The following is a 27906-nucleotide window of genomic DNA, read 5'->3' on the forward strand; positions in this document are numbered from 1 at the left end:
CTGAAAACTGGAAGGATTGACCCAAGAATCCATGTAATATTTACAATATCCTTACCATCATATTAGGGGGAGTAGAAGGAACTGGGTGGCTTTTTCAGTCTTCTAGCCTTCAGGCTGCATGCTTTTTACCACACTGCAAGTGACATCTCTCATCAATGACAAGGAAGGGCGAGTAACTCATTTTGCAGTTCCTCTTTCTACACCATTGATATACTTGGTTATTAGTTGATTGACGGCAGCATATCCATTACTCTGCATACTGTATATGAACCTCCTTTGTTAATGGTCTGTTTCTTCCACTGGTTGGCTATTTTATGGGAAATACTTAATACCCTTGCAAAATTGTTATGTTATGTGTGAAAGCCCCAGCAGGCTTGCCATTCCTGATTCGTTCATGTCTGCGCTTCATTCCACATTTTTAAGATATTGAAATATTTAGTCTGGCCCATGCTCTCTGTGAATGACTGGGCTTGCCTCCATTAAATAGCACAAGTGACACAGTCACAGACTGCACAGTCAATCACATGAACTAGGCAGGTGTCACACGGTGTATGTGGACCCAGAAGTAGTCAACTGACAAAAGTCTGCTCCAATTTTATAAAAGGACACACATTTTATTTGTAAAATCACAATGAATGTCATTTAATCAAATATAATCTCGCTTTATCATTATGCCCTGTTTTTTCAAAATATCTGCAAAATTTTGGCAGTAAGCTAATCTTTGCTACAGTAGATCGTTATCTTTTTACTTTTGGTTATATATGTGCATACACGATAATTACTTCAGATTTCCTTAGAAGTTTTAGGGCTACGACTGTTTAAATTTGCTGGTCAAACTTTTCTGTTTTGAAAAAAAGTATAAGACACGCTTGAACAGGACATCAAAGACTCAACATTTGTACTGATATTTTACCTGGGGCAGTCAGACCATGGAGAATTATACTTGGGGGCATTTGAGTTGTTTACAGCGCTCAGTGATCTGCAAAGTTAACAAAAGTCAGTTACACTAGAAAAACAGGCTGCATATCAATGTCCTTAGGCATCGTCACATTAGGACCATTACAGTGATCCCTTGCTATATCATGCTGCGACTTTCGCGGCTTCACTCTATCGCAATTCTTTCTCATACACGCTTACGTCACTACGCATGCGCTTTCTGAGAACTTTTATCTAAGCCCCATGATGGCTCCTAAACGTGCTGCTTTTTCTAAGCCTTCTGACAATGAATCTAAGCGCCGGAGGAAGATGCTTACCATCCAGGAGAAGGTGAAACTCTTGGATATGATCAAAGATGGCAATACCCTACAAATGCCTATTCAAGCATATGAAAAGACAGCGCCAGCAACTGCCTATCAAGATGTTCTTCACCCGTGCACCGAGACACCCACTGCCTATTCCTAGTACTCATTCAGCGGAAGAAGACAATGACGCACCTGCTGAAGATACTGCACCACCACGTCACACTTGGGTCACAGATTTGCACAGAGACACAGGAGGTTGTAGAAAAAAAAGAACTTTATTCAAAGCACTGCAAACAAACATTTGTCTCTTTTCAAAAGTTTAAATGTGCTCCATGACAAGTCAGAGATGACAGTTCTGCCAGGAGCAGAGAATGTCTGAGAGAGAGAGAGAGAGAGAAACAAAACAACCAATTCCAAAGCTGAGAGGTGCTGCACAATACTTTTAAGTAAGCGGAGTACCGCGTGAGAGGTTTATCGCGCATTATAGCGCAAGTAAGAAAGGTAAGGAGCAATGTGAAGGTAGACTGTCAGCTGTTTCAGGGGTTTTCCCAGGGGAGTCTGTGTCCTCTGAGGGTGCGATCAGCGCTCCAGCTTACAACCTGAAGACTCTCGTACTGAGCTCGTGCCTTCATGGGTTAGTGATTGTGTGTAAGAACTGTGTGTGTGTGTGAGTGAAATTAAATGTACAGTACAATACCCTAAGTTCTTGTCAATAAGCCGCGGCTTATCTAAGGAAAAAAGTTGTGAAAATGAAAAAATAGAATATCGGCTTATACATAAGTCCGGCTTATACATCCATCGCGGGGGTTGCGTTCCAGAGCCACCCGCGAAATAAGAATATCCGCGAAGTAGAAACCATATGTTTATATGGTTATTTTTATATTGTCATGCTTGGGTCACAGATTTGCGCAGAAACACAGGAGGTTGTAGAGAGACAGGAACGTTATTCAAACACTGCAAACAAACATTTGTCTCTTTCAAAAGTTTAAACTGTGCTCCATGACAAGACAGATGACAGTTCAGTCTCACAATTAAAAGAATGCAAACATATCTTCCTCTTCAAAGGAAGAAACAAATCAATATGTCTGTTTGGCTTTTAAGTATGCGAAGCACCGCGGCACAAAGCTGTTGAAGGCGGCAGCTCACACCCCCTCCGTCAGGAGCAGACAAAGAGAGGGAGAGGGAGAGTTTGTTTTTCAGTCAAAAATCAATACGTGCCCTTCGAGCTTTTAAGTATGCGAAGCACTGTGCAGCATGTCTTTTCAGGAATCAGCTTTACAAAAGATAGCAACGTGAAGATAATCTTTCAGCATTTTTAGACGAGCGTCTGTATCGTCTAGGTGTGCAAACAGCCCCCCTGCTCAATCCCCATACGTCAGGATCACAGATAGTCAGCACAAGATTGACAGAAAAGTAAGCAATCTAGCTTCTCAGCCATCTGCCAATAGCGTCCCTTGTATGAAATCAACTGGGCAAACCAACTGAGGAAGCATGTACCAGAAATTAAAAGACCCATTGTCCGCAGAAATCCGCGATATATATTTAAATATGCTTACATATAAAATCACAATTTAAATGACCGCTACGCGCTCGTGTTGACTCGGCGACGCCCAGAGCAGAAAGAACGCGCTCCGGCCGCTCCAACCGCGCCATGCGGGGAGTGAGAGAGACGGCAATATCTCACACTCTCTCCCCCCTTAAAGAAATTAAATGGGCGCGAGTGAGACCACTGACCTCCCTCCCTTCTATTAGTTATAGGTTATAGTATGTTCGGCTTATCCATGAGTCCGGCTTATCTATGATACGATTTTATTTTAAAAATTCGTATGATTTTTGGTCTCCGGCTAATACATGAGTCCGGCTTATAGACAAGAACTTAGGGTAATAATAATATGACATTTGTAATGTCTAATATGTCTTATTTTCTCTAATATATTGGGTAATACAAGTGTAATGGTGACTAAAGGGTGTTATTTCATGTCTAGAGGGCTCTAATTACGCTAAAAAACGTATTCAGAAGGTCGTAAACAGGTTTTCAATACTCTACCGGCGAAAATATTCAATTTATAAATAAAGAATCCTACTTCGTGAAAATTCATTTATCGCGGTAGAGTCTGGAACGGATTAACCGTGATAAACGAGGGTTCACTGTATACAGATAGATTCACTTCAATTCTTTATTGTCATGTGTACAAGTACAAGTACCATGTACAATGAAATGCCTGCTTGCATGTGTCCCCGCAGACAGTGAACACAAACAAAAAACACACAATAAATAAATGAATATAAATAAGTAAATTAATAAAACCAGAATCCTAGGAATAAATAGAGACAGTGGCAGAAGTATATGTGCAGGTAGCAGTGGAGGTGACACAAGGTTACTGATTGTTCATGAGTCTGATTTCAGTTGGGTAGAAACTGTTCCTGAACCTTGAGGTGTGCATCCGAATTGACTAGTCGCTTCCCAGATGGGAGAAAGGTGAAAGTGACAGTGCAGAGTGGCTGGGGTCCTGCCTGATACGGTTCACTTTCCTGAGACAGCATGTAGTGTGGATGTCATGGATCGCAGGGAGCTGTGTGCCCCTGATCTGCTGTGCTGTATTCACCACACACTGCAGAGCTCTGCAGTCCTGAACTGAGCAGTTGTGTACCAGGATGTGATGCATCCTGTCAGGATGGATTCCACAGTACTCCTGTAGAATCTGCACAGGGTTGTGGGGACATCCAGGCCTTACTCAGTCTCCTGAGAAAGTACAGGCGTTATTGGGCTTTCTTGACTACTGCTGCAGTGTGACTTGCTCATTTAAGGTCATCAGTGAGGGTGACTCTGAGGAACCTAAAGCTGCTGACCTGCTCCACAGCCTCACCTCCGATGTAGATGGGGCTGTGCTCTGTTGCCAGTTTTTGGAAATCCACAATCATCTCCTTAGTTTTGCTAACCATGAGGGTGAGAGTGTTGTCCTGACACCATTCTGCTTGGAGTCTGACCTCCTCCCTGTAGGCCATCTCATCGACCTCACTGATCAGACCTATTACAGTGGTATTGTCAGCAAACTTGAGGATGGTGTTAGAGCTGTACTTAGCTACGCAGTCATGGGTGTAGAGAGAGTGAAGCAGGGGGCTCAGCATGCTGCCCTAAGGGGTGCCAGTGTTGATGGTGATGATGGAGGAGGTTTTTCCATCAATACGCACTTGCTGAGGTCTGCCGGTGAGGAAGCCCAGTACCCAGTTAAACAGTGAAGAGTTAAGCCCCAGATCCAGGAGTTTAGCGATGAGCTGGGATGGAATGATGGTGTTAAATGCAGAGCTGTAGTCCACAAACAGCAGCCTGGCATAACAGTTCTTGTTCTCCAGATGAGACAAGGTGGTGTGAAGCGTAATGGAGATGGCATCCTCAGTGGACCTGTTGCAAAAGTAGGCAAACTGGAGGGGGTCCAGACTATCAGGGATGATGTCCTTGATGTGTTCTAGCACCAGCCTCTCAAAGCACTTCATGGCTATGGGAGTAAGTGCTACTGGGCGGTAATCATTAGGGCAGTCTACTTTATTTTTCTTTGGGACAGGGATGATGGCTGTGTGCTTGAAGCAGGTGGAGACAGATGAAATCCTCAGAGATGTGTTAAAAATATCCGCAAAGACAGCAGCTAGCTGGTCGCAACATGTTTTTAAAATGCGACCTGAGACTCTGTCTGGGCCGGTTGCTTTGTGGATGCTGAGTCCGGAAAAAGTCTTCCTCACATCATCCTCGGAGAGCTGTAGGCTGGAGTCTTGCGGTGCTGCAGGGGATCGCACAGGCATGTCCGTGTTAGTGAGTTCGAAGTGAGCGAAAAACACGGTGGTAGCTGTGGCTGCGTGTGTCCAGGGTTTGTTGTCTGTGATCAGCTGAATACCCTGCCACATCCAATGAGCGTCTACAGTGCTGTTAAACTGAGAGTGCAGTTTATGGGCTAAAAATATGTAAAATGAGGAAAATGTAAAGATGTGTGATGACTGAGGTAAAGTCTCATTACTTTACTGCACACACATGAGCACTGAGTGAACTTGAGAAATGAAATTTAATTTGATATTTTTCAGATTCCTTTTGCTAAGAACAAAATGAAAACTGTGAACCTCAATAATACAAATCATAGGCTGCTCTGTTTTATAGAGTTGGCCTAAAAAATGACCCCATTTCATAGGGAAACACTATTGTGGCTTTTGGTAATGTACAGTTTTTGATACTTTTGGTTGGTCTAGTTTCTGGGCAGCTTTTACTGCAAACTGTTCAATTATTTTGTTTTGAAATGATTGGAAATAACAATGACTTAGTAATGGGAAAGTTACTTTCACAGCTATTAATATTTCAGTCTCTAAATATTTAGAAATTGAGGGTGTTCAGTGCTAGAATCTCAGGAAACTGAGATTAGGCCAGGTCATTGTCTGTATGTAGTTGACACATTCCTTTTTTCACATTCGTTTACTTTTTTTTTTGTCTTCCCCCATATCCCAAAGACATGTGCATTAAGTAAATTGGTGACTGTAAAATGTGGGGGTATACGCCACAATGGCCTGCCGTTACGCTCAGGCATGCTTCTTGCACTTTGACCAGTGCTATAATAGCAGGCTTCAGCTCTCCACAATCTTAAACTGGAATAAGAAGGTTTGGGAAATGGAAATGAATGTTTAGCAAATGCTGTATTGCTTCATCATAGTTCTTGTCTTACTAGCATTAGATAATAAAACATATACCCCAAAAAAATAAAACAGGAAATACACTGGGGCACAGATACAGTCTGGCTCTCAATCAACTTGGGAAAAGAGGTCATCCATCCATCCATTTTCCAACCCGCTGAATCCGAACACAGGGTCACTCAAAAATGGATTAACAAGCATGATATACAAAGACATTTAGCTTTCCAATATAATGTAAGTAGAAGCACAGAGGAATATTGCTTAAAACGAGAACAGCCTGCTGGATTCTCTAGAAGGATTAATGACAGCGAATGCTACTGTTGACTAGGATAACTTTGCCACAGATCCAAGTAGGTAGGTTTTTCCTATTTTGAGGACTTTAAAATTCTCTTACTCTGGGTTTTTTTTAATTTATTAGCATGGCCTGTGATTGAAAAGACTACTTTGTACAAAACAAATTTAACCACTACACAGAATGAATCAGTCACAGAAGGATTGAACAATAGAACAATCTAGACAAGAACAGGCCAATCAGCCCAAAAAAGCTCGCCAGTCCTATCCACTTAATTCTTCTAAAATAACATCAAGTTTAGTTTTAAAACTCACTAAAGTCCTACTGTCTATCATACTACTTGGTAGCTTATTCCAAGTGTCTATGGCTCTCTGTTTAAAGAAAAACTGCTAAAGCTTGTACGAAAGTAACCATTAACAAGTTTCCAGCTGTGTCCCCGTGTTCTTGATGAACTTATTTTAAAATAAGAGTCTCAATCCACTGTACTAATTCCTTTCATAAATTTAAACACTTCAATCAATCTCCTTTTGCTTAAACTGAAAAGGCTCAGCTCTTTTAATCTTTCCTCATAATTCAACCCCTGTAGTCCTGGACTCAGCCTAGTTGCTCTTCTCTGAACCTTTTCTAGTGCTGCTATGTCCTTTTTGTAGCCCAGAGACCAAAACTGCACACAGTTCTCCAGATGAGGCCTCACCAGTGCATTATAAAGCTTGAGCAGAACCTCCTTGGATTTGTACTGCACACATTGTGCTATATAACCTAACATTCTGTTTGCCTTAAAGGCTTCTGAAGACGGTCTGGCAGTTGATAGTGTTGAGTCCAGTATGACACCTAAATCCTTCTCATAAGGTGTATTCTCAATTTTCAGACCTCCCATTGTGTATTTAGAGCAAACATTTTTACTTCCTACATGTAATACTTGACATTTACTTACATTAAATTCTACCACAAATCTACCCAAGCACACATGCTGATTCAACGGATTCCAGATTATCTGCCAATCCACCTATCTCAGTATCATCTGCAAATTTAACCACCTTGTTATTTATATTCCTGTACAAATCAGTTGTATACGCTAAAAATAGCAGCAGTCCTGGCACTGACCTCTGTGGAACACCACTCTTAACATCAGCCAATTCCGATAAGGTTCCACACACCATAACTTTCTACTTCCGGTGTCTGAGCCAACTCTGCATCCATCTACACACAACAACCTCAAATCCCACCTCTTTATTTTGATGCCCAACCTCTCATGTGGCACTTTATGAAGTGCTTTCTGAAAGTCCAGATTAATAAAATATGCTCCACTTTGATCACATCCTTTTGTTGCTACCTCATGAATTCCAGCATGTTAGTAAAACATGACCTCCTCTATCTGACCTCCTCTATCTGAATGCATGCTGCCTGTTCAGTAAAACTCCTGTACTTGCCATGTGTTGCTCAATCTTCCCCTTAATAATTCCTTCTATTATTTACCTGTGAAGCACATTACTATCATTGCTTGGAACTGCCTGGTCACCCTTATACAGTATAATGGGATAGTATTTGCCATTTTCCAGTCCTTTGTAATCTCTCCAGTGTGCAGTGACTTCCTACAAATATGTTTCAAGGGTTTATATACCTGTATATACTCACTAACCTCCTTAAGAACTCAAGGGTAAATATTATCTGCCCCTGGTGATTTTTTTGATTTCAGCTCATTTAAATTTGAAATTAAGGTTCAGGAGATGAAGTCAGAAAGGCAAACTAAAGTCAAAGCAAGTCAGAAAGAAATTTCATATATTAAACACAGCCCAAATGTGAACCAGAAATCTGGATCAAATAGGATGTAGCAAGAGGTTTGGGAGCCAGGAAGTTGAGTACTATTTTTAATTCTTGTGAGGGACAGCTGAAGTCCTTACCCAGCCTCAATGCACTCAAGATGGAAGGACCAGGAGAAAGAGCATGCACAGGGCATTATCTCCCCCTGCCGCCATCCCTCACAACCCATACAAGAGACACAAATCAAAGTTCTGAAATCTAAAGGAGTTAAAACAAAGAGATCAAATTAATAGAAAAAGTTGTATGTCAAGTTCTTTGAAGTAATCTGAATACTCAGGCGACTTGGAAATGCGTGATGCCCACCTTTATCCTGTCATGGTGATGACATCACACAACATGCTCCTCCAAACTTTAGCAACTGCACAACAACAGCAATATTTTTACAAAAAAACAGTATGGTGTCATGAAAGAAACTACTCAAAAATATACATTTATAAAAACGCATCAGAGTAAAAAAAGAAAATTAAACCACTGAATTCCTTGACCTTAGAAACTTAATTGATAGCTGCATGATTTTATGTAAGAAATGACTAGGAACAACTAAAATACAGTCAGACTATGACAACAAGGAAGTCATCAGCTTAACAAATGTATGAGAGTTCTGAGATTTCTCAGTCCGTCAGTTGTGTCTGAATGAATGCGTAGGCAGCTACAGAACTACACTCATAAATACTCCCTTCTTTGCTGTAAAACAAACACTCAGACATGCAAAAAAAACTCTACAGTTTAAATTAAAGCTAAACTTGTAGTGAGAACTAAAATATTGCTGGTAATACTTGTTAAAAAAGAATTTGTGGCATCTTCCAAAAATCAGGTGACAATAAATCTAGTTGGAGCTCAACAGGAAAGCTTGATCTAAGTTCCAACATGTCTGTCAGTCTGCCTGCACAGTATAAGTGGCATGTAGTGTACTTTACTAAGATGTATTATTGTAATTTATAAGCATCTTTACACTGATGAGAAGTTCACTCTGCAATCAAAATGGCTATGATGACAATTAGGTTATGTCAAGGGAGGATATGCATAAGTTATGTAATGTAGTAGTGAGGCCTCATCTAGAGTGCTGGGTGCAGTTTTGGTCTCTGGGCTACAAAAACAAGACATAGCAGTGCTATAAAAACCCAGATAAGAGTACCTAGGCTGGTTCCAGGACTAGGAGGTGAGTTATGAGGACAGACTGAAGAAACTGAGCCTTTTCATTTTAAGCATGACATGAATGAAGTGTTAAAAATTATGAAGGCAATTAGCACGGTGGATCCCAGCTGTTCCTTTAAAATAAACTCTTCAATAGGGACATAAGCACACAGTTGGAAACTTATTAACAAATGTTAGAAAGTTTTTCTACACACCAAGCACCACTGATGCATGGATTAAATTATGAAGTGGTGTAGTAGAGAGCAGGACTTTTGGAGTCTTTGTATCTCGACTTGATGTTAGTTTGCAGAATCTGAGTAAACTGGGTTGGACAGCTTGTTGAACCGAATGAGCTGTTCTCAACAAAAGTGCTCTGATGTATTAATTGTTGTAGGAAACTGCTTAAGCCCTTTTGTATTCAACACATGGTGCATTAAACTAACCTGTGTGTAAAACCAAAATGATTAGGTCTCCCACCTATATATATAACCGAGAACCTCTCAGACTTTGTCGTATTGATTTGCCCCTTTCATTACTAGTTATTTTAGCACCTCACTATGTTTTTAGTGTTGGACATTGAGCCATCTGTACAAGAGTAATCATGATTGATTTGCTTGCGGGCATTTTAAATTTCATCTCAGTATGAAATGAATAGTTATTGGGATTACCAATTTTAGGTAAAGCCTTGTAACCCAATATGAAAAATACTGAGACTTCAAACTAATGCAATTGTTTTACTGTAAATATATGGAGGACATAATTAACACCGTATAGTTTAACTTAACAAATCCAGAGATGCACAGATTTTCACTGCAGGACCCATACTGCAGAGACATGGGGTACCTCCATTTTTCTCTTTCTCCTTTACTCAGCCATTCTCTTCAGGATACCTTCCTTCTGGGATAAAAGCTGTTCCCTTTTTTCTTGCTAATCTGATATTTTTATTTATGGCCAAGAGCAACCTTTAAGGTCAAAGGGTGTCCATTAAATTGCCATGACCTAAGAATACTGTGTTTTCAAATTCCCAAGATATCACATTTATTGATGCCAGGTATGCTACTTCTGGTCTTAATGATATTCTTTTTTCATTATTATTCTTTTGAGGCATCTAAAAGAAGGGGACACTGACCACACCATGATGTACAACAGGAACCCATCATGGTACACCTCAGTAACAGGTGTAATCAGGACCCTTCTCTGGTCTGAGAACACACTGCCATTCTGCTCTTTACTGCTAAGTAGGATTCAGATCACTTAATTAGAAAAGCACATACTGACATCAGTCCGGTTGTACACAAACATTGTGTAGTGCTAAGGCACTCCAAAGCAAAATTAAACATAAAATGAAGAGGAGCTAGGGCGGCACGGTGGCGCAGTGGTAGTGCTACTGCTTCACAGTAAGGAGACCTGGGTTTGCTTCCCGGGTCCTCCCTGCATGGAGTTTGCATGTTCTCCCTGTGTCTGCGTGGGTTTCCTCTGGGTGCTCCGGTTTCCTCCCACAGTCCAAAGACACGCAGGATTGGTGCACTGGCGATCCTAAATTGTCCCGTGTGTGTGCTTGGTGTGTGGGTGTGTGTGTGTGTGTGTGACCTGCGGTGGGCTGGCGCCCTGCCCGGGATTTGTTCCTGCCTTGTGCCCTGTGTTGCAGACCCCTGTGACCCTGCGTTAGGATATAGCGGGTTGGATAATGACTGACTGACTGAAGTGGAGCTTAAGATGGTGATAGAACATACTGATTTTTTTTCTTATTTAAATATGATTCTACATATGAAATGTTGTTATCCTAACTGCATGAAATGTTTATTTAATTGAGCAAAACAAATTCAGCTACTTTTATTAATACTACAGTATACACTTTCATCGATTCCAACTGGTGATTTAGAACATTGTCTACTAACACAGTTCATGGAACAAGAAGGAATCTAATGATATGCAGTTGGTCTCCATTTCTTTATTTTTTTTTTTTTTACCCTTCCCAAGAGAAATCGGGTACATGTGAAGTGCAGGTTCAAAATGTTTAACTTTTCCACTCCATTGTTGTAAACATTTTTAAAAGAACATTTTTTTATTTGCAGCTGACACAGTAGTGCAACGGGTAGCGCTGCTACCTCACTAAATCATTTGTTCTGTGCTTGAATTCTGTGGCCAGATGTTGTTTTTTTTGGAACCTGTGCCTTGTCCCTGGAGGGTTTTTTCCTCTGGGTACTTTGAATCCCCCCCCACAACATCCCCAGAACTTGTGGGACACATTATTTGCTGGATCCATATTGGTCCTGCCTGCGTGTGATTGTGGGTGTGTGCGTGAATGCATATTATGATGGACTGGCACACAGCCCAAGGCTGTTTCCTGCCCTATGCTCAGTGCTCCTGCAATGGTCTCCATCTACCTAACAGCCTCAAATGGATGAAGCAGGCATAAGAATGTTACATCTTTTCCTCTTCAACAAAGAGCAACAGCAATTTATCAAAATAGATAAATAAATAAAATTCAACAAAAGCCAAGTCAAGCCTTCCACTCCACATGGCCCAACTACATGACCCAAAAAGCCATCTATTCAAAAAAACTGTCTCACCGAACAAGAAACCGGGCCCTCAATATGCCTTCAGAGAAACAAACATTATGTTCTTTTTAACCTAATCACATATGACTGTCTCCATTCATTTTCATCACGGTAATAATTAGATGGCTAGAAACCAATGTATCGCTTTACTGAACTTGTTTTTTCCATTAGAAAGTAGCTGGGGTCTGGAGCCTATCCCAGCAGTAGTGATCACAAGAGAGGAGTCAACAATAGATGAGACATCAGCCCATCACACAATAAGAGTCATGCCCATTCCTACTCATACTAGAACAATATTGAGCTGACGTTCTTCCTTGAAAATCTTTCAAATCTTGGAGGACATGACTATATAAGTCATGTAGTAACAAGTCATTACATGTTAGCCGTATGTGGTAAATTAGTAAAACAAAAATACAGTAGACTTTGCTGTAATACGGTTGATCTAGTTTGTACTCACCTGAGTGGCCAGTTTCTGTGAACTAACTATCTCTTTAATCAAACGTCCTTCTGAAGGTGTTACTCCTCCCACCACAAAGAGGATCAAAACTGGATGGTCACTGGGGTGGGGACGGCTCACCTGTTATAATGGCAAAGGGAAAACAAAAGAGCACAAATCAATAGGCAGTTCCTTCCACCCGAGGAAGCTGACAACTGGTAGTAAAACAATCACATTTTAATAACACATACTTGATGCTTTTCTGAGCCAACCCTCTGCACCTAAAAGGGAAACGTGGGTGGTCTCTGTATTTAAACAAAGCATACCTCTGATTCTGGAAGTTTATATTAGAAAAAAGTCATTACTCTTGTGATATTCTAACTGTGTGGCACGCATATTTTAATTTTAAAGCTGCAGTCTGTATTCTTAAGTCATTTTAATCCAGTTTAGGATTGAATTCAGGGTCACTGGGAGTGAAAGCCCTACTTGGCATCAACAAGGCACAAGAAAAGGAGAAAGCGCAAGGTAGATGTAGGTGTCTGACAAAATGTCTCTGGAGTATGGAAAGAGCCAGAACACTACACATACGGGATTACGCAGCCTGGCATCAACTAGGTCTGAAAGTCTGTCAGGCAGTAACACTACATACTATTTACTTTCTAGTAAAAAGGCAAAAATAAAGAGAACAGTAGATACATATTGTGACAGAAATGAAGATCAGGCTGGCATCCTGACTGGAATGGATGGTAGTTACTCATCTGGCCTGAAGACCATCATAACGAATTATCAATAGGAGATGGCCTCCTTGAGACTTGTGTTCCCCCAATACACAGGGTGTTAGCAGCCCTCTGGTGCAGCTCCCATTCATTCACCAGCATGGCAGCATAAGAACAGTAATCCTGAGGGGCTGGTCTTTTGGGGTTCTTGGGTGCTGCCAGGAGGAAGCTCACATGCCCTTAAGAAATTCTGCCAGACCTAAGAAGTTCTCTTGCTGGCAATGTTGTTGCACTGGAAGTACTTCCAGAGCCAGGTTGGGGAAAAAAAACACTGATGTGCCTCCCCCATTCAAGATGGACTCAGGAGCAGTAGGGTGACACATGCCTGGGGAGAAAGGAAGGAGTAACAGAATTGTATTGTGAAAGAAGAAGAAACTTGTCTAAGATATTTTGTCAAAAAAATATATTTATTTGGAAATGGGACTTGTGTGGCTGAAGTTGTGTCTGAGGCTCAGTTATGCCCCTAAAGACCACAATATTTACATATTAAACATATTTACATTCTTACTTTTAACGAATCCTATTGTTTAGTAATCCTGCCTATAAATATTTATATTTATAAAAAAAAAATATTTCAATTGTTTTGTTTGCCAGAACTTTAAAAGTCTACATTTCTTTTCCCATTTTCTTTACAATCTGTGCCCTTAATTGTATTCAAATGATGATCATTAGCAAAAAGCAGTGCAGACAGAGGTGCAACCAACATTGAATGCTAAAGGAGAACAATTAATTCACTGCCATTTTTACTTGACTACAAGTTCTTACAAATAAGCAGGAAAATGAATTTGGCGCTGAAGTAATTGCTCTCCTTTAGCATTCAGTTTTGTCAGCATTTGGATACAATGAAGGAAGCAAATTAAAGAAAATAGTGAATTAAGGAAAACTGAAAAGCAAACAGAAAGCATTACAAGTTTTAACAAAAACACATATTTCAGAAACTCCTAGAATAAGAGAAAAAATAAGAACAGCACATTTAACAATGAGATGGATTAAACGTAAGAATGAGGCACTGTTTGTGAAATTGACTGGAATAAAAAAAACTTGCAATAATGTGGGTTCCTGAGGACTGGAGTTGAACACTACTACTTTAATGCATGTGATCCCTTTACAAATATTTTTTGAAAGTCTGCTGTCTTTATTTGACAAGAGCAGCAATGTATGTATACCCTATTTCCTTTCCAGACACTTCAGCAAAATAAATGAGAAGGTTCGGTTCTTTTCATTGGTTGTGTCAGTAAAATATGGGAATTTCTTGCATTGTTTTCTTCATGGTCTCAATTATGACATATGATTCTTTGCTGACAGATACTTACACTCTCTATACTTATTTCCAGGGTTCACCTACTGTACACCACTTAATGCAGTACCTACAATGAATACTTGCATGGGTTTTTTAAATTTATTTTAACCCCCCCTTTGATTCATAAGATACTTTGAATAACATAACATACTGTTCTCAAGCCCACTTAATCCAATTAGAATCAAGGAGAACCTGAGGCTATCCAGACAGTATATGACATAAGGCAAGAACCTAATGTGGATAGGATACCACTCTGCTGCGTTGCCAGCCCACCACAGGGTGAAGTCTTGCTCACCCTGAAACTGGGCCAATGTTGAACAACCTATTAATCTAACACAAATGTGGCATAACCCACACAGACACTGGAAGAACATGCAGTCACCAACTAACAATGAACAAGTGCAGGATCTGTGAACCAGAAGCTTTAACCACTGTGCCACCATACTTTGGACAGGTGTCTGCAATACAAACAAATGTACTGTAAATGAATTGCAGATTGTAAGTGGATAAAACAGTGAGTTTAAGATCAGCTCAAACCTGATCACACACTGGAATTGTTTTAAGCCAAATAGAAGTTACAAATAGTTTCATATCGTTAGGACAATATAACAGTAAAGTAAGAAGTTACCAAGGCATGTAAAATGTACAAAATAAAGAAGACACATAACCAGAAAGATTGTAACTATCAAGAAAGATTTAGAAATGCAGCTCCAAGAACAGAAAGGTTTCTCCACTGACAAAAAAGCCTGCTGAACTTCTGTTCACCAAGCACCAGTGCTAAGTGGGTAATAAATTCATTAACAGATCAAAGCAAATTCCTTTGATGGAGACAATTTTGAACTTCTAGTTCCAAGATGTTTGACCTGAAATGTATCAACATACTTTAGTTTGTCCTTCTAATTACTTTAATTATGTCTGTGAAATATACTAGACATATTTTAGTTGCTCACAAGCCCTTTCCCTCTGGTTAATTAAGGAATGGGTCTCATAGTACTGTCAAAGACTGGCCTGTAAGAGTGCACTATTGTTGATTCTATAGCCCTTTCATTCCAGATAACAAAGTACCGCATGCTAGCACTTGGTTTCTGGTGACATGTAATAAGCCCCCACAAACAAGTCTTTCCAGGCATGCAAATTCAAAGTTTGCCTCATGAACGTCACAGTGGTAGGCAGTCTGAAGCAGTAGGTGGGCAGGCCGTCATGGCTGAGCAATCCTAAACAATAAATATAAAATGAGGTTGTCTAGACAAACCAGACCACTGGAAATGCTAAAATCTTTTACAAAATAAAATATCATTTGTCAAGGAAACAGCAAAATATTTTAGATTCAACTTTTTAAAGCAATTTAATTGAAAAAAAAGAACTGTCTGTTAGGAGATTGCTAATATTCTGCTAACACGATTGGGGTTCATCACAGATATGATGGGTCCCAGAAGGCTCTGACAATGACACATTCATAAACTTTACATGTTTTCAAACATACCAGACTCATAATATTAAGGATACATGGCAAATTATGAATGAGACTACAAAATAAAAAACAAAAAATGTGTTGTTCTATGCTCACATTGTTGGCAAGAGCAGCTATAGCCAATGACCAAGCTTTAGTCAGACCTTTATCATAACACCATCCCAAAATCGAAAGCACTGATAGTGGAATGGAGGACCTGGTGAGGCCTTGGCTGCAAGCATTTGTTCTGTGGACAATAAGAGCTTTGCTGTCAGATGCAATGGTGGAGCTTTCTCTGGCAGTGACACTTCTTGAGGCCATGCCATAATCATGCAGTTGGCCCTGGAAGGTTTAATAGTAGCTGTGCCTATATAAAGAGAGTGAAGGAGTACATCTTAGTAAAGAAAGGGCTACATTCCATCAGAATGTCATAGGGCAGTCTACCCAGAACATGACAAGTTTGGATGACCCCCTGCTAAGTAGAGGATTGCGCTGGGAACAACAGTCAAAGTCCTAGAGACTCCCAAGTCATAGAGATGGCATAAAGACAATGAGGGACTGAACAATTTATGTCAGAAGTCATCCAGTCAAGCAGGTGGTAGGAGGGAGGCCCTTTACTGAAGCTACCCATTATGGAGGTCAAATGACCCAAGCATTACCAGTCCCTTTATATGGGGGCTGAGGCTCAGAATTGCAGTAACACCAGTAACCACTCTGGGATTTAAAAGGCCTTTCCTGACTCCTTCAATTATTCCACAATTATTGGCACCCCTGCTGTTAATATTTCGTACAACCCCCTTTTGCCAACAATCTTCTTAATCTTCTCCTATAACATTTCACAAGGTTGGAGAATACAGAGACAGGGATTTTGACCATTCCTCTTTGCACAATCTTTCTAGAACATTCAGAGTCCTGGGTTCTCTCTTATGCACTCTTCAGCTCACCCCACAGGTTTTCAATGGGGTTAAGGTCTGGGGACTGAGATGGCCATGGGAGGAGCTTGATTTTGTGTCTGCTGAGCCATTTTTGTGTACATTTTGCCATATGTTTAGGGTCATTATCCTGCTGGAAGACCCAATGACGAACCACCTTCAGCTTTCTGGCAGAGGCCACCAGATTTTGATTTAAAATGTCCTGGTATTTCAACGAGTTCATGATGCCATGCACCCTAACATGGTTCCCAGGGCCTTTGGAAGAGGAACAGCCCCACAGCATCACAGATCCTCCACCATACTTTACAGTGGGATTGAGTTGCTTTTCCACAGACTCATTGTTGGATTCACGCCAGACCCACTTAGAATGTTTGTTGCCAAAATGCTAAATTTTAGTCTCATCTGAAAGGACACAGTTCCAGTTGAAGCCCCAGTACCGCTTAGCAAACTCCAGACGTTTACGTTTGTGATTGTAGGTGAGAAAAGGCTTTTTCCTTGTATGTCTCCCGAACAGCTTGTTGGCATGAAGTTAGAGTCTTATGGTTGTCATGGAGACTTTGTGACCCCCCAAGATACCACTCTTTGGTGCAGTTCTCTAACAGTGAGCTTTGGAGAATTTTTTACTTCTCTTACCATCCTCCTCACTTTCCGTGGTGGCAAGATAAACTTGGGTCCTCGTCCAGCCTTGTTTGTCACTGTTCCCGTTGTTTTATACTTCTTTTTTATTCCTCTGACTGTAGATACAGGCAGGTTTAGGTGAGTTGCTATTTTCTTGTAGCCATTACCTGACTTATGAAGGTCAACACATATTTGCCTTACTTGAACGGCATGTTCTCTTGTTTTTCCCATGTAGAAGAGTGGGTAAGAGCAATAGGACTCTGTGTCACGTCATACAGTATTTATACCCCAGGGACACAGAAAGTCATTAATTACTAATTAAAGGTTCCAATTTACTCTGATCAACTTTAAAATTTATTTTATAGGAATTGTTAGAGGTGCCAATAATTGTGGCATACATGATTTCATGTAAAAAATATATTTCTTAATGTGGGATTTTTTTCCCCAGTGAATAAATGAACTTCAATTAAAGGTTGGATTTTTCTCTTTTTTGTGTTGTGAGCCTATATTTACTGGGAAAAAAAAGAATTTATTAGAAGCCTAAGAACACATCTTAACCAGGGGTACCAATAATTGTGGAGGGCGTTGTATAATGAAACACATAGTTCAGTAACCACTATCAGTATAAGTTTGTGCTCTTTCCCTTTATTAATATAATTGAAATTGGTACATGTTAAGCTATCATCCAAGAAATTTCCAAAAGAGAAGAAGGAGGCTATAGGCAGGATATGTGCCCATGTTCATCTTTACCACAGAAGAAAGAAGATGAGAATCTCAGTTGCCAGTGTGTCTAGTTGGATAGCACTATATTTGGTCACAGTCTCTAAGATCTTACATTTCACACCTCCAGACTGCCATTTCCAAACCCTGCACCTGCTAAAAGTTTGCACATTTCCTGTGTCTGTGTAGGATTTAGATAATAAAATGCAATAGATAGATACAGACATTCTTTGCTTAAGATTCCCAACTCCTTTCCTTTCATGAAACTTTCAGTTTTGAATAGCATTAATTAATCCAGGAAACAAGCAAATTCCCTCATATACATGGGATGGTTATCCTAGGAACTTTGTGGGTGCATGTGTGAAGGGAGTATAATATCAGGGGTTGTGTAATTGAAGCCGATTCATTTACAGAACTTTAGGTTTCACAGTTCATGCCAATGTTATTATTAATTATTGGATTATAGTATATGTACTGAAAAAAACACCACAAAATAAGGATCAGCTCTGATCTCTTGCATTTCAGTAAACTCGACGTTAATTGTAATCTTCCATTTTTTCCTGTAACGTCTGTAAAGAGGAATTCCTTTTTCAGAATTCACTTTCAGTACATGTGTAATCAGTCTTGTAGCTGTAACAGACAAAATGTAGTGCCTGACTTGCCTACTGTACATTAGATTTTCATTAACAAGTTTCTTTGTTATTTTGGACTGAAAGCACAGCGAGGTATGTACAAATTAAACAAATGACTACAAAGCGAAAAAAACACACATATCCACAATGTATTTATTCAAGTAAATCAGAAATATTGGCATGTATAAATGTACCAAATGCATCAGCTGGCTCCAACCATCTCTACAATAGGTCTATGATTCAGTCAGTTGTGAAGACACGCAGGAGGAGCTGACACGTGCCTTTTAGCACAAACACAATCAACAGGCAACCTGGGAGTAAAGGGAAAATTTTACTCACCCATGGATACAATAGGTATTCTTTACTGGAGCTTAAATAAGGCAAATGGAGTTTAATTGCTTCTTGCATGTATTGTTTTATGCCATGTTGTATGTATGTCAGCAACATACATTCTGACAAAAGAGGAGCTTCAGTGTAATTTATTATAGTGTATGGCCTTTTTAATGAGTTCTCAGGTTATCCAAGCACAATAAGAACATGACATGGAGGTGATTAATAGCTGCCCTCTTCCTCCTTCAACTTGTGTTTAACTTAACTTCAGGGCAGGAATGTTGAGATGATCTCCTAAATTGTGTTCACCGGACCATAGCCAAAAAGAGTTTTCATTTAAAAGAATATTTGTGGATGAATTTGAATTAGATTGAAAGAGAAAATGTGAACCTGAGGCTGTAGTATTTGTTGGCTGGCATGCCAGCTTAGTTCTGTAGTATTTCCACACTTACATCAAATTTTGATCATACTACATTGGTGTAAAAATAATTTAATGCTAGTGTACACAATTCTGAATGTTAAAAATCTGAAACACATCAGTTTGAAGTATTTATCTGTACCTATTAACCTTTATTTCATTTTCTGACTTTGACTAAACACAAAATTTGGGTGTAAACAGAGAATTTTTACAGAATAGCCCATAACAAACCTCTTCCTTTGTTTCATTCATCCATCCATTGCCAACTTGCTTCTCCAGTTCAGAGTCAGAGAGACTAGTTGTATGTTACAGCAACTTGGACAGAATGTGAATCATCCTTAGACCATCTTAAAGACATCTCTCTATTATATAAAAAAATCGAGACAAGACTTTCTGGAAGATTTTTTCAAGTCCTGCGTGTCAAGACTTTGCCCATGAGATGTTTTCAAGTCATGCCCTCCTCTCAACCAAATTCAACCACGCACACAGTCCTTTCACCTCTCATTTGTGTGAATGCTTTTGACAGACACAGTTCCTGCTCTCTCAGCTCTTATAAATTTTAACATTTTCCTCACTTTAAGTTCTCAAATAAAGAAGATGTATTATGTCCAAATGTTATTGAAGAATTTCATCACGAAGGGTTATCAACAGTAAAAATGAGTACACGGGCAATCCTAGTACAGAGAAACGATGAAGACAAACAAATTAATGCCAAAAATGTCATTCGGTTACACGGCAAATTGGTTAAATGCTTATCAATACACTATGCTGAAACAGTTGGTGGTGATTGCGCGGAAGATGAAAACATCAACTTAAAATATCCCAAAGAATATCTACAAATGTTAACACCGTCCGGTTTTCCTCCGCACGAATTACTGTAGAAAGAAGGATGTATCCAATAAAGGTAATGTAGTACATCTTCAGGAAATAACATTAGACAATAAAGGAGATCTTGAGATGCCATTCGTATTAAAACGTTAACAGTTTTCCATTAGAATAGCTTTTGCAAACACAATTTACAAATCGGGTGGCACGGTGGCGCTGCTGCCTCGCAGTTAGGAGACTTGGGTTCGCTTCCCGGGTCCTCCCTGCGTGGAGTTTGCATGTTCTCCCCGTGTCTGCGTGGGTTTCCTCCGGGTGCTCCAGTTTCCTCCCACAGTTCAAAGACATGCAGGTTAGGTGGATTGGCGATCCTAAATTGTCCCTAGTGTGTGTGTGCCCCCCGGGGTTTGTTTCCTGCCTTGTGCCCTGTGTTGGCTGGGATTGGCTCCAGCAGACCCCCGTGACCCTGTAGTTAGGATATAGCGGGTTGGATAATGGATGGATGGATTTACAAATCTCAGAGCCAAACATTCAAAAAAGTAATTTTATTTAATAGAGAGAAAGAAACGAAATTCAATCATGGGCAGTTACATGTTGCGTTGTCACAATGAAAGTCCAAACAGAGAATCAAACTTCAATGTGATATTAACGAAAATTGAATTCAAAAAATGGTTTTCACTGAAGTTTTACAGTAAAAGTGTAAGTTTAAAAAGTTTTTGCGTGTTAATTTCAAAGCCAAATAGAACAAAATTGCAATTAACTTTCAAATTATTACATTTTACTATTTTTAAATATGGTTAATTACTCGCTGTAATGTAAAATAGTTAGTAAATTGTACATCCGCGTCCCCATACATCAGCAGGGGGCAAAGCCCCCTAGTTTAGTAAAAAGAAAATGAATTACATTTATGGAGACAGTGATTAATTTAAAAAGCCAGATTATCAAGTTGGTCTTTGATATAAAGTTAGTGAGATTTCCTTAATTGCTGGCGTTGAGTAAAATGAGAGTACAATGTGAAGTATGACTTAAACACAACTTTTATGAAAGGGCACATGTTAAAAGTTTGACAACAAATTCAGGAAAATCTAAAATCAAACAGAGAACTGCTAAACTCAGTTAGTTATAGGTTATAATACAGACTCACCGGAAGAAAGAGATTAGGACGGTCTTTGTGAATTGTTAAAGTAGAAGAACACAGAACTTGATGTTGTATTTTGTTTTTAAAAAGAAATAGTTTGATGTTTATTAGTATTAGTTTATTAGTAATGTTATGAGTACATGCATATCAGCTATAGGGTTGCAAATCATGCAGGCCATTTACTATATAATATGGCGTGTCAGTTGGCTCTTATCTACCTTCTTGCAAATACTTTGTACTATACATTGAAACCAGAAATATGAAATCAAGTAGAAGTTGTGGGTTATCCTTTATCTCAAAATTTCAAAACTGAAACTGCCCAATGTAAATTCTAAAACATATTTGTGAGAATATAGCAGTTCTCTCTAAAATCATGAAACATATTGTGATGTAAACACAACTTCCTTCTATAGTGCTTCAGTAAAGGAATATCAGGACTTGCTGCTGCAGTGTTCTGTTCATCTTATACAGTCCAGTAAAACATGAAATCTGTACATGACATATAAGAAAGGACATATAAAAGAAAATGCTGTTTTTATAAACTGAGAACAATCTTTGTACTGTAACTATATCATTTTGAGAATTTTAAATCGTGGTTTTGGAAAAGAACACAGAACAAAACTTTCCAAATTTTAAAATCCACTGATGGCAGTAACTTATGCCAACATTTCATTCTGTATTTTACTGGACAGCTGTGGTATTTGGCAACACTGATTCATTATGGTAAATATTACCCCAGGCTTTTATGGTTCTGACTTATATTGGTTAAAATCAAATCTGCCAGTTGTAGATTAAAAAATGAAATGGTGCTTGGTACATTCCAAGATTTTCTACTGGGCACTGAGCTTTGTACAAATTGCATACCATCATTTAGTGCTGTTAAGTGCAATTATGGACGCCTTTACAATGCAAAACCCAGATTCATCTGTATTCTAATCTACCACTGTATATGTGGCTGTATGCTTCACTGAGTGTACAGACTGTTGGATCTGACTATATCCTCCACCTCAAAACACAGAAATCTGAATATTTGTTACTGGGATCGAAGAATCAATTATGCAGGTATAACAACCATTATCATGCCCTTGGGCACAGCTAAAATATGCTGTTTACGCTTTGTCACACCTTTACAGCCACGAATCTGGCAAATTACTTTATAGCCACCTTTGGCTTTTTTTTTTTTTTTTTTTTTTACAATAACTATAGGGAAAAAAGACTACTTGTCAGTTTCCTGACTTTAATCCACCACTCAATGATAAAGTGTCTCATATCTTTGGCAAGATGTAAAAAGTTAAATCGGAGGTGAAGATCTGTGACCACCTGGACTGAGTGAGCAAAAACATGTTACTCTTATTGCAAATAGTTTAACTACATGATTTAACTGCAATTCCAAGAAGTTCATCATTACTGTGGGGGTTTCTCTCTTTGAAATATTCATGCATGCTACAAATATACTTTAAAAGAATCAATTTTTCTAAACAGTGTTGCTGCTTAAACATTTGTCCATGGTTTTTTTTCTGAAATGTGGTTTTGATATTTAAATGGACTAAATCAGTGGTTCTCAATATTTTTATGTATTTTTTTTAAGGAGGACCACAGCTCTAGTTGTTAGCATGGTAAGTGGGCCACACAATAACAAATCAATATGTTTGATTAGCTAATAGTGAAAAATACGAACTACAGTTTATTGAACAGCATTCTGTATAAAATTGTTATATTTTCATTAATAACAAATTCTACATTAGTCAACATCCTTGATGCTGTCTGAAGGAAAGAATACTGTATAAAGAATTCTTTATAGTTTAACATAGATGAGTGACAGCAAAATGAAGCTGTGATTGCAGGCTACTTTCTTGAGGATTTGCACGAAAACGTGACTCATTCGGCACACTGCCTAGAAGGTACGCTCACACATTACACGGTTTGCGTGTACTGGTGTGAGTTAAAACGAGAAGTGGCAGTGATTGCAGTGTTTATACCACTAACCCTTATTTTAAGTACAGTGTCTTAAGTACTTTGTCTTTTCATTTTCTGACTCTCAATTTAACAACGCATCACCTTTTGATTGGTGTCACTCCTCCTCTTTTTACTGTCCACCTCCTAATTGTCTGTCATTTGCTTTTCCTGCTCATGGCACATAAGAAACACTCATGTGGTGTCATAAGATGTTCTAATAGACTGATTTGACAGATACACAAGTTACAGGATGTTCACGAGTATTTTGGAATGTCCTACGCAAATAATTAGTCATTCTGTATTTGTAACATCCAGGAGCATGTCTGGGTTTTCTCTTCATGTGAGGCTGGCTGCAGGTTGGCAACCCCTTCTCTAAAAAAAATCATAATCTGGAGCACCACGAGGAACAGTTCCGTCTCCTTTTCTCTTCACTCTGTACGCCTTAGACTATAAATATAACACCAAGTCATGTCGCTTGCAGAAATTCTCAGATGATTTTGCACTTATGGGGGTGTATTGATAAGGGCAGTGAGACAGAATATAGGGGTCAGGTGAAATGTTTGTTTCTTGGTGTAGAAAGAATCATCTGCAATTTAACATCACAAAAACAAGGAACTGGTTATTGATTTTCACCACACCAAAGAGCCTCTATGTCAAGTCACTATTCAAGGAGTGGATGTTGAGGTGGTCCACTTCTACAAGTACTTGGGGGTCCACATTAATGACAGGTTGGACTGGTCTCGGAACACAGTGGAACTATATAAGAAAGGGCACAGAAAGCTAATTTTTCTTAGGAGACTGTGTTCCATTAATGTGGGAAGTGACATCCTTCACATCTTCTTGTGATTGTGATTACTGAGCCTCTGTAAAAAGGCAAATTTCCCCCTGGGGACAAAAGTTCTGTCCATCTATCTATAAATGGTGATATGACTGTCTATCGCTCTCTCTTTCTATCTATCATCGATAATTCCCAAATCAAAGTTAAATGCATACTCTGTAATATGTTTTCATTTAACACACCAGATTTTGTAATGCGTATAAGCAAAATAACTAATTATATCATAAATCAGAATTTAGTTAGTTAAGTAAGAAGGAATTATGAAAATGATTTGACTTTTGGGTTGATGATGTCATAACCATTGGGAGCTTTCCATAAAAGTCAAGATGGACGGAATTAATTAACTGAGTGGCAGAGATTTTACAAATGCTACAGAATGGAAGATGTTGAGAAAGTCAAGAAAATGAAACATCAACAGATTATTCATCATACTTAAAGTTGCTAACTGAAGTAAGCTTATAACTAAACGATTCTAATAAGAATAGTACTCAAAAATAATGTTTTTTTCACAATGTGTTTGTTTTTCAAAATATAAGAAAGTCTGGCATGGTGTGAACTAGCATGTTCTCTTTTAAAACATGACTGCCATGTTGTCACGCATTATAGAGGACATGCACTACCTGTTTAGCAAAACAGACCATTATAGTGACCAAAAATGATGTAGCCCATGAATAATGAATGACCAAAATGGCAGTACTCATTGGAATAAAAAATGCTCAAAATGGTGGCACTCATGAATAAGCAACATATACAACAGCAATTATCATAATGTTAGAAAACAGTAAAAATAACAATGAATTAAACAAAATAAAAAAGTAGTTTATGTGTGCAATCCTGACATATAGTAGTCATGAAGAAACATTTAATACTTTTGATATAATTTAAACTTTGTAATGGTTCAAAGGAAATTAGCAGTGAGTAATGGTGTGAAATGGCATCATTGTTATAAAATTCTATTTAAACAAGCCAATCCAACTCACATATATACATAACGTATATACAAGCAGATGTATATCTTCAATATGTTCTCCAAGTCGTAAACCACATCCAACAAAAATGAAGCCATAATTTAATGAAATCCTTCAGCCAATATTTTATTATTATTAAATTCTATACAAGCCACAGATACCATCCATCCATCCATTATCCACCGCTTATCCGAGGTCGGGTCGTGGGGGCAGCAGTCTAAGCAGGGAAGCCCAGACCTCCCTCTCCCCAGCCACCTCCTCCAGCTCCTCTGGGAGGACCCCGACGTGTTCCAAGGCCAGCCGGGAGATATAATCCCTCCAGCGTGTCCTGGGTCTGCCCCGTGGCCTTCTCCCAGTGGGGCATGCCCAGAACACCCCCCCAGGGAGGCGTCCTGGGGGCATCCTAATCAGATGCCCGAACCACCTCAACTGACTCCTCTCAATGCGGAGGAGCAGCGACTCTACTCTGAGTCTCTCCCGGATAACTGAACTCTTCACCCTATCTCTAAGGGAAAGTCCAGCCACCCTGCGGAGAAAGCTCATAACTTATGAACAGAATCAGTGACAAAGGGTAGCCCTGGCGGAGTCCAACCTCAACAGGAAACGAGTCCAATTTATTACCGGCAATGCGGACCAAGCTCCTGCTCCTCCTGTACAGGGACTGAATGGCTCGTAGCAACAAGCCTTGTACCCCGTACTCTTGGAGCACACCCCACAGGATGCTTCGAGGGACACTGTCGAATGCCTTCTCCAAATCCACAAAACACATGTGGACTGGTTGGGCAAACTCCCATGCCCCCTCCAGGATCCTGGCCAGGGTGTAGAGCTGGTCCAGTGTTACACGGCCGGGACAGAATCCGCATTGTTCCTCTTGAATCCAAGATTCGACCATCAATCGAACTCTCTTCTCCAGCACCCCTGAATAGACCTTACCGGGGAGGCTGAGGAGTGTGATCCCCCTATAGTTGAAGCACATCCTCCGGTCACCCTTCTTAAAAAGAGGAACCACCACCCCGGTTTGCCAATCCAGAGGGACTGCCCCCGATGACCATGCAATGTTGCAGAGACTTGTCAACCAGGACAGCCCCACTACATCCAGAGCCTTGAGGAACCCAGGGTGAACCTCATCCACTCCAGGGGCCCTGCCACCTCGGAGCTTTTTAACTACCTTGGCGACCTCAGCCCCTGTTATGGACAGGGTGGAACAAAGTCCAGCCTCTCTCAAGAGGAATGGTTCATGAGCCCAGACCATGCGTAGAGGTGAGCCCAATTATATCTAGCCGGTACCTCTCAACCTCTCACACCAGTTCAGGCTCCTTCCCCGCCAGAGAGGTAACATTCCATGTCCCAAAAGCCAGTTTCGGGCAACCGAGGGTCAGAACGCCAGCATTCCCACCTTCGGCTACCACCCATATCACACAGATACTACAATTATAAGTAGCACTTATACCCTAACTTAAGTCTGTTGTTGTCTTTCACAGCACATAAGCTGGGTGAAAGTTTGGGACAGTTATTTTGTTTTGTCAGTTTCCTGCTTAACCTCAGTTCCTAATAAATAAATCATCATAAAATATTTCATTGATTGCGAGATGGATAGATGCCCTTGAATGAATTATAGTGCAATATTGCAACCCTGGCGTTTTCCTGTACTGAGATGCCACTAAAACCACGTCAAACATTTTGTTGTTCTTCTTAAAGATTTTAAGAGATTATGGGTTTGAGTGCCCTGGGCTGGTTCCTGCTTGATGATGCCAAGGTTGTGTTATGCCAGTTGTAAATACCCAAAATGGCTCGACTGGAGCACAGCACAGATTCACTTGTGTGTTGGTACAGTGAATTGTGAGCAACCACATAGATCTCATTTTAATTGGGCTGGGAGATGTGTGTGTTTTCAAGAAAATGAAACAAAAACAGTTTTTTTTTTTTTTTTTTAGATTGAACACTGAAGTATTATTACAAAAAAAAATTCAGAGGGCTAAATGAAGTCTAAACAAGAACTCCCACAATATTCACAAGAAATGAACAAAAAAAGTATCCAAGACAAAAATAAAGTGTGTTTTTCAGCAAGATGGCTGAGAATTATTGATTCTTAATACAAGTTGGTATGGAAAATAAATGGAGCAGTATTCTAGAAATGTCATAATTTCTTTAAAAGTTTCAAGGTTGCAATTCATATTTATAATTTTAAAATGTTGAAAGGTCCAGTTAATAAAAATGGCCAATTCTGAAAATCAATATTCGCATCAATTTTCTGAACCTGCTTTACCTACTGTAGGGATGAAAGGAACAATAAAAACAATAAGAATAATGTGGTTATTTACATGGTATCTTAAATTACTACCATGAAACAGAATGTACTAAATTGCAGCTTAATGTATACAATCTTAAATATATTTCAACTGCATTAATTGAACATGCTGAAGATGATTTTCGAGTTTCCACTACCCAACATTAAAGCTGCCAGTCCTCTATAGGCTGCACAACCGCCATACTCACTGCACTCTAATTCAGTCCTGGTGTCAATAAGGAGATTTTTCTGGGCTTGCTTTTCTGTGCGAAGCAAGCACATATTGCATCAGCACCAAGAAGCCCTTCTGACCATTAGGTAGTGTTTTTTTACGTGTACCAATAGCACAGCCAGAAAGCCCACTTGGCAGGGTCACGTAAGACCCAACTCCCCAGGTGAAGGCAGGTCCTCTGAAAACCTAATCGCCTTTAATAAAGATAATCTCTTCTTTATTACATCTTGTCACTGAGCTTTGTTACAAGATTACACGGTTCTTCCATTTACAAAGAAGATTAGACACTAACTATTGTTGCAGTTATTTCAGCAACCAATACGGTATAATTAT

General features: G+C 39.6%; 1 protein-coding gene across 1 annotated transcript in view; it reads right to left on the reverse strand.

Moving 5' to 3' along the window:
• Positions 1 to 27906, reverse strand: part of scfd2 (sec1 family domain containing 2) — a 651507-nt gene that overhangs the window by 3872 nt on the left and 619729 nt on the right. Inside the window, 1 exon segment of the mRNA XM_028802220.2 lies at positions 12178 to 12297. Coding sequence (XP_028658053.2) covers positions 12178 to 12297 — 120 coding nt within the window.

Source organism: Erpetoichthys calabaricus, chromosome 5 (assembly GCF_900747795.2).
Source record: "Erpetoichthys calabaricus chromosome 5, fErpCal1.3, whole genome shotgun sequence".
NCBI lineage: Eukaryota > Metazoa > Chordata > Cladistia > Polypteriformes > Polypteridae > Erpetoichthys > Erpetoichthys calabaricus.